Here is a 12,824-nt window from a genome sequence, read left to right as displayed (position 1 = left end):
ATTTCAAGGCCCAATGGCTTGACACCACGAAACAGCAGTATCTCCAATGAGAACGAGACAAGTGGGCCAGAGCTGAAGCAGGAGCCTGGGCAGACCAGAGCAAGGGGAATTCGAGGCAGGAGTGCAAGCGGAAGGTCGTCACCGGACCGGGCGCTGAAGATGGGCCGTTGGGTTCCGGACCCGAGCCTACAGGACTTCCACCGGCCGGGGCCTCCTGCTGTCGGGTTCCCGCTCCAAAGGACCGTGGCCATCCGGTCCTGAACTCCTTTCCAGGGCCTGCGGACTTTGGTTCCGGCAGGCGAGCTACAGCCGTCGGGCTCCGGGCCCGAGCTGTGCGCCCAGCTGCTTGACTAGGTCGACCCTAGTTCCCGGACGCGTCGCCACCAGCCTGCGTTCTCCCGTCTCCGACGTGTCCACGCTCCTAAAGCCGAAACCATCACGATTTGGTAGGGCTTTTCGACGTGTCGCCAGCAGCCAGCGTTCCCTCGTCCTCGTCCAGCCCACGCACTGACGCAGGAGTCACGGCGTTCCGGTTTCTCATCACCGCCGAAAACCAACTTGTGGGTGAGACTGCACCGATACTCTTGCGCTACTCCCATCACTCAGCCCCTTTCGAACGTTAGGTTTAGTTACTGACTTTGAACGTTCTTGTTGGGTGTTTACAGATGTGTTTCGTCATGTCCAGTCAACTGTTTATTAAGTGTTTTGTTTTGTGAGGAATCTTTGCCTTTTTACTTTTCAATTAAACTTTTTGTGTGTTTCTTGGAAACCGAACGGCTTTGTCCTTATTAACAAAACTCTCTGAGGCTCAGCCCGGGAGAAAAACAAATCAGCAACAAGAACCCTGCATCACACCACACTACTACTACTACTACTACTACTACTACTACTACTACTAATAATAATAATAATAATAATAATAATAATAATAATAATAATAATAATTGCTAGCTTCACGTCCCCGACCAGAATATGATCAAAATGCCGTAATGGAGGGCTCCAGACATTTCGACTACCTGGGGTTCTTGAACGTGCAACTAAATCTCAGTACACGGGCCTTTCAGGATTTCGCCTCCATCTAAGTGCGACCGCCACGGCACGGATTTCATGCCGCAAAATTCGTCTCAGAACTCGAGCACCAAAATCGCCAGACCGTCGTGGCGGGAAGTTTTCGAACCGGACAGGAGGTGGTCGTAATTCCGAATATTTGTTTCGAATAATTGAACCAATAGTTTTTGGTAAACACGTAATAACTGATAGTGCTGCTGACACAATATTATATACCTTGGGCAGCGGATCAGGATACTATTCAGTGAGCAAAACATGACTAATTGTTCGGACTCCGTTACGCCACACTTTTCCTTCATAATTTGGGTGCGCCGTTCATTGATAGTATTCGATATTGGTTTCTTACACTGCAAGTCACCTAGTCTTGCAAATACGTATGGCGCAGTATATTTTAATACGGCCAGTATCGGTAAACTGACCGTGAATCATTTAGCTATCGGAGCGATTTATCAACCGGCCGGTGATTCAGGCACTATAATTTTACAATTAATTTATTTAAGAATCAAGCGAAAAAAAACCTGGTCATTTCTATTAGTAATAATTTCATATGATCATACGGAGGTCACAGACAAGCAAGCTTAAATTTCCATATGTAACATGGGGCGCTTCCTCTACTGTTAAATAAGGTATTGCTATTTCTCGTCAAAACGCGCATGTTTCCACTTATCATATATGACGGTATGAGAGCATGTGATATGCTATGTGGGGATTTTTTCATGAGATTCTAGAACGTTCACGTGACTCCACATATGCGACGCTTCTTAGCTCGCGAAACTCCCGACATTGGGTATCTGAAACAGTTGCCGCGATTCTCATTGAACTCTTTCTCACGGTTATAGCGCCAAAGGCTACAAAATGTTGTCAAATGTAGCTACAAGACAGTAAAGAATATCGTTCACAACTGATCATTTTCACATTTAACAGGTTCACTTCTCTGGGAAAGGTGTAACGTGAATTCAAGAAAATCTGCACAACGACAGTATCGACTAAAGAGGCGAAATCACGAGAAATTTTGGCCTGCACTATAACGTGCATTTGAAATACAGATGTCATGCCTCGCGCGGCCACACATGCATCGCTGGCACAGATGGTCTGATTTCGGGGCGCAGATGTAATCGCGCCCACTTGGCGCTTTCACTCGCAAAAAACAAAACAAAAAACTAAAAAGCAGTTGTGAATGCGGTAATCCAGACTTGGAACAATATACGAAGTAAATCAATATCGTTAAACTCTTTCAGCATACGTCTCATAAATCAAGAAGCACTGGCCTAAGAAAATCCGGACGCTGCAGTGAGTTAAGCGACCATCGTGCTATCCCTTCATTGCAAACCGAGTGATGAGAACAAACACGGAACGGACAAAGGTATGAACCGTTTGCTGATCTCTGTCGAGTGTGTGTGTGTGTGTGTGTGTGTGTGTGTGTGTGTGTGTGTGTGTGTGTGTGTGTGTGTGTGTGTGTGTGTGTGTTTGTGTGTGTATGTGTGTGTGTGTGCGCACACACATACACACACACGCGCGCACACGCGCGCACACACGCACGCACACACACACACGCACACACACGCGCACACACACGCACACACACACACGCACGCGCACACAAACACACACGCGCGCACACACACACGCACACACACGCGCGCGCGCGCACACACACGCACACACGCACTCTCTCTCTCTCTCTCTACGTGACCATCCTCTCTCTGGGGCCTTCCTCTGTCATGTAAGTGGCAGCGCATTCCCACTTCGCCTGAGGAGCTTTTACTCGAGCATAAAACATCGGCAGCATGGAGCGATGTTATAGCACTTGGACTATGTGTGGAACTGCACAGCGACGCAGACGGCAGCTGCAATATTCTCCCTGCTGTGTCCACATATTCGCTATTACAATAAATATCGAGCCTCATCTTCATGACCTCTTCATCTTTGCCCACGCTTTTTGCGCCTTGAAGTTGGCATAACTTTTTACACTATATATGTATGCAACACTAGTTCTAGCGACGTGCAGTGGCACCACCTATCTATAGTACGGATACTAAATATTGAATGAAGAACGCAGGGACAGGGGGTGTGACACAGGGAGCCAGCGAAATCAGCTTTTTCTTGGGGTATGTCCTACAGGCAAATCCGTTGTTTTTTCTTTTGTTTTTTATTGTCGCGCTGCCTCTTAAAGAAGTGGCACAACTGGTTAAGTGCTCTTACAAACACTGCTTCTTGCTGGAGAACGCTGTCCCACTTCATGCAAAAGTTCCGCCGAAGTGGCTAAGACTCCTCGCAACCACAGCAACATAGCTCCGTGCGTGCGATCCGTGTGATTTCATGTGCGTCGGATCACATAAATGTTGCTCACCGGACGGTTTGGAACCGATCGGCGACATGTAGCCCTGCTGACAGGAAGTCCCGCAAAATCCGGGACGGTTGATAACCCTAATCTCGAGACCCGCTGCGACTGCTCGGACTATACCGTTTGACACACGATCACACATTGACTGAACCGCACCTTTCGAGGAAAATGCTATACGATCACACGCACCTAAACCTGGAGCGCGGGTGCAGGATGCACCTGTACTCCCTGCGCGCCCGCTTCTTGAAGTCCAGTCCCGAGTACTGCCTCCTTGACGCAGCCGTGAGGGTCTTCTTCATTGTGGTCTTTATGGCATGAAGTTGGGCTGCAAAAACGAGACTTTCTGGCGAATGATGTCCAAACAACACTGCAGTGCACAAGTCTTCGGTGCGTCAGAGGCACGCGGTGTTTTTCATTTCAATTTTTACCTCACTCATATTACGTCAAGTCAACGAGGATTGTGCTCATTTGTGCCTGGGTGTATATGTCCTTACGGCCTATAAAAAAACATATACATTTACGCCATACGAAGTTGAGTGTCTTTATACCGAAGTGTTCCACCACGAAAATAGAATGTCGCACGGGTAACTTTGTTTGAATATTCTCGCACTGTAACCTTCTCGAAATACCTGGCACGTGAGAAATTTTGCGTTATGCAGATCGAGAACGAGACGACTGGTCCAATCACCACTTATGCCACGACTGAATTCGGGTAGCGTTGAATGCGAGAACGTTTGTGTGTTTACAATTGAGTGCACGATAATAGAATTCATTCGGTTACAAATGAGCCTGAGCTTCCCGATACCGTATCTCTCATTACTGATGTGCTATTCTGTGGAAATTTGAATTTGAGCATTCGAACTGCTGGTATGTTTTCCGCATGCCTTACACAGTTCGCTTGATTTTGTTACTCTCTATAATGAAAACTATTAACGAGACAATACAGTATTGTGTTCAGCGTTGGGAGAACACTCGTCGGCGTTTTTTTTTTTGGGGGGGGGGGGGGGGGAATAGCTGTGATGCTGTGTAAAGTCGAGCAGCCTAAAGAAATGGAAAATGTTCAATGCGAGTTGATTTTTCGTTAAAGTACTCGTCAATCAGCTTTAAAAAAACGCTAAGCGCCAATATTGTGTCGACGTAGATTGTAGAAGTAGCGTTAAAGAAACCTCGTAGACCTTGTTGCGTGTCAATGAGGCAATTAGTTCGAAAGGAAATCGCGTTTTAATGGTTTGCATACTTCCAGCACAATTTAAACTGACAACGTCCAAGAACGAACTTGTGGCGTAGCTCTCGTAATGCCCTCCGTTTTTTGCCCGCAATGCATGACTGAGCACAGCCCGACAAAAAAATAAAACTAAACAAACGGACAATGCTGTGGCTCGTCCGTGACGTCAAAAAGTTATTTTTTTTTTCACAAATGAGACTGAATTGTACGTGTTGCATTTTATTTCAAGCTGCGTGGGCTGAAATACTTTTTGTTCGAGTACTTGTGATTATTACACTGAGGAACTACCAAGTCATCGAGCTTGTTTCAAAATGTCCCATTGGTGGCGCATATTGCGGCCTCCCTTCAACTTTCTGCGTTTCTGCGTGCAACATTGATGTTTCAGAAGATTTTAATCACTAACCAAATGTATTTGCCGTTTTAAAAGTCATTTGAAGGACGCCTTCTTTTATACAGGTCGTTTTGTATAGAGGAATCATTGCTATGTGGTGGGCCCAAAATCATGCAATGACTCGTTTACCTCTAAAACAGACGCCACGGAACTACCTTCTCGATCAACTGTCACAATAACAGATGAATAAACACTTGAAATCACCTTGCAGGATCCCTTGTAGCGTTCTTTTTTATCTTTTTAACTGCACCTCCGTACGTTGTTCCCCTGTTTTTCTCACTCCTTTCTCCTTTCTGTACTTCAATTGGACCCTGAATGTATTCTTATCGAATAAAAAGTGTACATTTGGTAAGCAAATGTGCCACTTTATTCTGAAGCGCTAAATGTGATTTCATTTTTCAGAGAGGCATTCACATCCCATATACTGCAAACACGGGCAACGTGGCAAAAGTGCATTATCACCAAAGGCATTCTGAGTGCTTCACTGGAAGGGAGACTCGAGGCCCTCTTTCGCAAACAGTGTAAATGCTGCCGTCCCCCAAGAATTACGCCTGGCTTATTCAGGCAATGCCCTTGATTCAGGTGTATATTGCATGGCAAGGAACGCCGGCTCGTCAAAATAACTCCAGGGCAGTCCCGAACTATAAGGCATCTCTCATAGTGTTGTGGTTTTAACACCTAACTACAAAATTTATCTTTTTACATGGGCACGGCGTAGATGGGTACAGTTATTCCAAAAACTCCTTCGAACGACCTAGCTGCGAGCAACGCACAAGAGCTGTAATACGCGCGAGTATACATAAGGGTGGAAGGATGTCGGGTATGAAGATAACGCCTTGCTTTCAGCGGTTCGGCAAGGGCTGTGTGGAATGATTGCACAGATATTATACGGAGGCCGTCAATCTCGATAAAGCCTTGAATCGGGTCATGCAGTACAGCGATAGAAACAAACAAACAAAAAAGTTGAGCACACGAATCTGCACCGGCATCTGTTATCTTCGCAGAACGGATGTGCAGTACTGGAACATTAGCGCTTGACTTTCGCTTTTATTAGTGCACAGCGCTACGATAAGTGTTTTTTTCCTTCTTCTGTGATTTAACGACTCAACAAATAACCGGCACACAGAGATAGGTGCGGAAACGATGAAGATGATATGTAGGGTTTAACATCCCAAAACTACCATATGATTACGAGAGTCGCTGTATAGTGGACAGCTCCGAAAATTTCGACTATCCTGGGTTCTTTAACGTGCACCAAAATTTGAGGATACATGCCTACAGCATTTTCGCCTCCATCGAAAACGCAGACGCCGCAGTCGTGATTCGATCCGGTGACCTGTGGGTCAGCAGCCGAGTACCTTAGCCGCTATACACCATTGCGGCGGGGCTAGATGCGGAAACGATAGCGCCAGCTAGATTAAGTTATTCCCTAGCTACAACGAGAACGGAATCGCACAGTGCGAGTGTTCGGCTTAGTAATAATTAAGAACAGTCACGTTACCACTTGTGACGTCTAACGATACCGATGTCTCTAAGTAGCCATCATTAGTTCATTACATGTGTCGGCAGCCTAAGAGGCTCTTCTGGTCATCCGGAAAATTATATATCACATCTGTAATGGCTTTCAGAACAAGAAACTGCTCAATGAAACGATGAACTCCGTCGCAGTATACTATCTAAAGTTATCAAATAACTCCAATAACAATAAATATTATTGTGCGGGTTTTTACGAGTAAAATTAACCCACGAGACAATTAGGAGGCACACTGTAGTGTCTCACGCCGCACCTATGAAAGGCCCTGGAAATTTCGAAACTTTGATGTTCTTTAATGTGCCCCATTACAAGGGCCACGAGCGTTTCACTTCCACCTAAATACGACCCCCACCGTCGGAATCGAACCCGCGACCTTTGCATCTCAGTACCGTGACCGCCGTGGCGGACATGAAATGACATTGACGCTGCAGAGGGCAATGGTTCAGGAATTAACTTATAATTATTTCTGAGGGGCATGTGAAACTGCAGTTTCTCATCACGTCTGATAAGGGTTAGTGTTTTCTTTATATGTGGGTTTTCCTTTTTGAACGTTGGCCGAGTGTTCCTCGGTAAACACTCGGAAATATGAAAAACAACAAGACAGATAAAATACAAGAACGAAGACTGGCATAAATAGAGCTACCGACCCACCTCTGGCGTCTCCGGTTCCTATCGCCACTGAAAAGTTGACAAAGCTATTTAGGACTAGGGGAGAATTGCGCTATCGTCCAGTGCGCATGTGGGATGATGCAGAACGTATCGTTGTCGTGCGGAAAACACTGCACGTATACAGAAGAGGTTTCCGTTTCTGTCGATGACTGATTGACGCAAATAGTCTTGAAAACAACCCTGCAAGAATACATGCATTCGAATGCACCTGTTGCTTTCCCTATTGTGAGACCGTTGCTTTCAGGAGCATTACTAACTAGCGAAAACTACAGGGTGTGCTCGCAATTTTCTCAGAATATCAAGGCAAGAAAAAGGAAGGAAATACTCTGGCAGACCTCGCGCATTGTGGGAATTGATTTCAGGATAAGCAGTCATCGGGGAGCTATTCCATGCTTGTGAACAGCTGTAGGTGTCATGGACAAACTGAGGCGCTTGTGCCACGTCGAAGAGCACAGGCTCCGCCCAGCCAAAAGCTCGCCACCGCCCTCTATGATCACGTGACAACTGGCACAGCAGCTTTGTAGCTGCTGTGCTAAAGTGAGCTAGATTTGCACGGCTAAAGTGACCTTAAATAACTCACTCTAGCCGTGAGCAAACATTTTTCAAACAAAAATTTTTCGGCGCACTTACGACAAAATTAAGTTTGAGTGTTCCAGAAAAGGAAAACAGTAAGAATTGAACTTTATAGGCTACTATGCTACAAGTCCACAGAAATGGAAGGGCACGTAACTCTCAGTGCATGTGTTTCCATATAGTCCCTTTCGAAATGAGGTCGCTGTGGACGGAATCCGAGTACACTGCGAGAGATACAGTGATCGATAACATGCACCTCCGTAAGCTTGAAATACCGCGTTTCAGCTGACGCTTTATTTCACGAAATGCAATAAGGCACCCGTGCGAATTAGTGATAATGGTTTGTTTACAGGTGAAGCTCCTTAAAGGCGTGGCTCGTTCATCACCTGTATGTATGCATGCAGGTAGTAACCACCTCACAGCATATCCATGGAGTGAATGATGATAATGGGGTGAAGCTTCGGAGGATTTTATAGGCAAACCGTGAATCATCCACTGGCCGCGTCCGTCTGTCGTCTGTTTGTCGGTCTGTTTAACGCACGGGTGGACGGACGGACGGACGGACGGACGCGCGGATGGGCGCACGGACGAATGGATGGACAAACGAACGCATGGACGGATGCACAGACGAACGCTTCGCTCCACTCATCATCATTTACGCCGTGGATATGTTAATTTTTTTTTTCGAAATGAGGAAGATAAAGTCCAGAAAATGTCTCTAGAATATACAGCTTCGGTCTTAGCCTCTCTGCACCTGAACCAAGCAAGCCCCGCCGCGGTGGTCTAGTGGCAAAGGTACTCGGCTGCTGACCCGCACGACGTGGGATCTAATCTCGGCTGCGGCGGCTGCATTTCCGATGGAGGCGGAAATGCTGTAGGCCGCTGTGCACGTTAAAGAACCCCTTGTGGCCCAAATTTCCGGAGCCCTCCACTACGGCGTCTCTCATAATCACATGGTGGTTTTGGGACGTTAAACCCCACATATCAATCAATTCTCAACCAAGCAAGCTAAACAAAGATTTTAGCGCTAATTTGAAACTTTCTTTTTGCCGAAAAAAAACTGCTTACTGCTAGGATAAATGAGCATACTCATGTATAAAAGGTTTAGGGTGGCGACACGTCCGACAGAACCACCATTCCGGGCACACAGACGTGCGCGTTGGCAGATACCTTGGATACAATGTCGGTGTTCGTTAATATTTCTGCAGTTTCACGCCCGTGTCTGCCATCATGTCCACATCGGCCACTTCGACCCAATATGGCGTTCACCTGGACAAAGGCAGAGTTCTTCAATCATCGCAGTTGCGAAACAGGACACGCGCATTGCCGATTCATCTGGAGCCTGCCGCTTGTCGCAACATCTGGGAGCAGCAATACTAGGCACTGTGAAAAGCGTGCATAACACCACGCTTTTCGCAGGAGCCTAGGTTTTGCTTCTTTTAATTACACGACCTAATCTCACACCCGCCACGTAAGATGCAATAGCTTTTTCCCAACGCGTCTCATCAGCCAATCACGTTTTGTTCGTTCTATATAGCGAAGCGAGTGATCCCGCTCCTGCAACCTGCCAGCAAGGTGTTCAGTTGCCATTTTATCTCTCCATACGGTTCGGAGGCCTGTTGTACAGACTCAACCGCTTTGATGGTCGTTCCTTGTCACAAACAGCTGGAAGAGTTCATATTTTTTACACCGACAAAAGCTGGCGAGTCATGTCATCAAGCTCGAGGTCACACCATTTCGAATTCGCGAGCAAGGAAGTATTGAAAAGTCTGTCTGACTACTGCCTCGAGCAATTGATCTATAGCAGGCGGCCAGAAGACGCAGTCATAAAATTGCACTAATTTAGTGATGCTGCACCTGTAGCACTAATTTTTTTCAAATGTATGCTTATGAAGATAATCCAAATGAATTCATCCAAATTTTGGTTACCGTGAAATAGCAATATAGTCTGTTTATTTCTGCTTATATCGGTTCATAGTACGTCATACCAGCGGTAGTACATATCCTCGCTCCCCTCCCGACAAAGCGCATGAATAATAGAAAAAAAAATCGGTAGGCTATTCGCATTCGAAACTCACAGTTGGCCTTGGCGTTCACCGAGCGCTCGCTCTCGTTCATACTCTGCGAGGGCGCCCTCAGCTGGTCGCCGCCGCTGCCGCGAACGATGCTCGACCTGTGTGATCTCTGCGAGCTCCGAGAGCTCCACAGCAGCGACGTCGCTGAAGACGACGACGGCGGCGACACCGGCGTGTCCCATGGAAGACGCAGCGACGGTGGCGGTGAGGCTCGTTTCCCCGAATCACGCGGCGTCGGTGGCCGTGGTGTCGCCGGCGACTCGGGCGACGGCGTCGCCGACGAGCACGGTGTCAGAGGTGAGGTCAACGGCACCTTCGTCGCCGAGTACGCCCTCGGAAAGTTGCCTGGCGTCGGCAACCGTGACGACACAGAAGCCGGTGGTACGGTCACGCTCCGCGACGTCACCGACATTAAAGACTCCGACGGCACCAGCGAGCCCAGGAATGACGTCGGTGACGCCGAGGCCGGCGGCATCGGCAAGTCCCGCGACGTCGGTAACAGCGACGACAACGAGCTCCGCGGCGCCCGTAAGTTTCGAGAGGTCAGAGTAAGTGCTGATGCCGACTCTGGTAGTGCCAGCGAGTGCTGCACTGAAGACTGCGACGGTGACGACCTGGAGCCCACCGACATCGGGGACATTGGCGACGCCGGGCTCTGTGCCATTGGTGAGTTTGTTGACGAAACAGACGACGGCGAGTCCAGTGGCACCAAAGCACCCCGTGACGTACGATTCATTGGTGTCTCCGAAGACGTTGTCATTGGTGGTTTCTGAGACAACGGCAACAATGACGACGCTTGACCTGGTGGCGCGGAGGATTTTCCTGGCATTGGCCGCCGCGACGATGCCGCATCCGGAGGTACCACTTCCTTGCGTGACACCGGCAACCTCGGGGGTGGCGAGCTCATGGTGGCGCTACTCTGAGAACGTGGACACTGCCTGCAAGCGTAGCATATTCATTCAAGACGCTTTTTCATGGCGCTTAGATGTCATTTGCACTGACATTGCAGTGATAAACCACCAACTCTAACTATATTCTGAATGCCGGTTTCGTCAATTCGAACATTCGCGACAAGATAATTTTTTAAATATGCTTTAACAGATGTCAACTGTGCAAGGGCTACAAGAGACATAAACCCTATACTATTCAGAGCCGAGGGCTTGCCTCACAGCGTCATCGAAATTTCGCCGCTAAAGAGTAGTTTCAATACGCAAGAACTCCGCCTAAGCATGCATCTGCTATCACAATCAGTGTTGTTCAGCTCAGTCGATGGGATCAGTTGAAATATATGTACGCAAGCGCACGCCAGAAGAACAATAATTAAAATTATAAGGATTCATCCCACAAGTATGCATGGGCTTCTGAAGAATGTTTTCTGAAGAATAGTTCTCTGCTTTGAATTTATGCTCATTCTTTCAAGAACGAAGCTCGAAAATATCACATCAAGCGCTTAGTGCAGGAAGTATGATAAGATTGATTTAAATGTAACCGACCTAGATAAACATTAATGCGTGGCCAAAATACAGTCATGCTGGACAAGTACGACAAAAACGTTACTTGTAACGTCATATAAAAATAACCGTTATATCAATCCTATGGACTTTTTTTTTACGGAGAGGAGGATTTCCTCCTGTCTGGGCTATTGCACGAGAGTACGAAAGCCAACGTCACAGCCTCGGCAGCGCATTTCCTGGGGGGTCACGCGCGTCAACAACAGCCCAGAGAGGACTATGGCGCCATCCAGAACGCCTTGGGTTAAAATGTCTCTCCCCCGTATTCACATACGCTTCTCGACTCGACTTTCGCCCTTCACTTGACAGAGTTGAGCACTGCGCCACAGCTCGGCTCAAAATGACGCTGCGCTGCTCAAGAATCGCAGCAGATTATCGCTGATATGTAGTGACTTTCCGTGCGTAAAGATGGCGCTCCCATCGGCTTTCTCAAGTGAAGTTGAAATGTTGAGTGAAGGGACGTTCTAGAATACGGGGGTATATGTATGCTGTGTATGACACGTCGTTATCACTAAAACGAATATCACACAAACATTATCACTAAAACGCTGCCAAACCGACGGAACGCAGTGAAGCTCTGCTGCTTCGGTGCACTTGAAACGCTGCGAAATCAATCGAATGACGGCCGATGACAATGATGCTGCGGGCGACTGGGCGAAAGAGCTTCTTTTTGACGAAGAAAACACCACAGAAAACCGAATGGACGCCCGACGGTCTCTGGGCAGCGGCACATCGCCTCTCGTCGCGAACGGCGCCATGCGAATTTGTCATTGGTTCACCGTCACTCTAACGTCATAGTAATGGGCGGCCCCAGTTGGACGCGCATAATACAAAAGGACAGTTGTACACTTGGTCTGCCGCTAGGGGGCCGAGCCACTCGGACGCCTCTGGGCTCTGCCAGTTTTTCATTTTCGCGGCTGAATAAGGACAACCACGGGATTCAAGACCATCACAGTTGTCGCCAGACGATCACCCGATTCGTCCGATGCCAGGACATACCAGGTGGGCCTACTTTTTTTTTTGAGCCGTGACACTTCTTTCATGTTCCCACAACGGCATCGCCCTAGCTACGCCATCGCAGTGCCAACGCAGTGCCATCGACGCGCTGGCAACTAGGCGACAAGCCAGGCCCCGGGCTTGTTCGAAGCCTGCGAAATGAATGTTGTGGAAATTGAGGGGGAGACGCTGTCTCCCGAAGAGTACAACGACACTAATGCCCCTGTCACACGGGCATTAAAAAGTCTTTTAACTAAGCGGTCTTTTTCCGAAAAGGAGTTCCTGACAGCAGACACACGGCACAGAGCGAACTCCTTTTCAGAAGCGGTCTTTTTCGTAAACGGAGTTCGTCGATCTCTTTTAAGGTCCGAATGAGTAGCCTCGAAACCAGTGGGTGCCAGCAATTTTCGAGTGGTGGGAAAAAAAAAGAGCAAATGC

The 12,824-nt window shown here is 47.8% G+C and overlaps 1 protein-coding gene across 1 annotated transcript in view; it reads right to left on the bottom strand.

Moving 5' to 3' along the window:
• The window catches only part of LOC119177804 (potassium/sodium hyperpolarization-activated cyclic nucleotide-gated channel 1), a 68,518-nt gene extending 58,596 nt beyond the window's left edge, over nt 1-9,922 (bottom strand). The window contains exons 1-2 of the mRNA XM_075883602.1: nt 9,883-9,922; nt 3,602-3,737 (exon numbers count right to left, since the gene is read on the bottom strand). Of these exons, the coding sequence (XP_075739717.1) occupies nt 3,602-3,737; nt 9,883-9,922 (176 nt within the window). The remainder of the gene's footprint in view (nt 1-3,601; nt 3,738-9,882) is intronic.
• Between the last annotated feature and the right edge of the window lie 2,902 nt (nt 9,923-12,824).

Source organism: Rhipicephalus microplus, unplaced genomic scaffold (genome assembly GCF_043290135.1).
Source record: "Rhipicephalus microplus isolate Deutch F79 unplaced genomic scaffold, USDA_Rmic scaffold_18, whole genome shotgun sequence".
NCBI lineage: Eukaryota > Metazoa > Arthropoda > Arachnida > Ixodida > Ixodidae > Rhipicephalus > Rhipicephalus microplus.
This window is presented reverse-complemented; position numbering and strand designations above follow the sequence as displayed.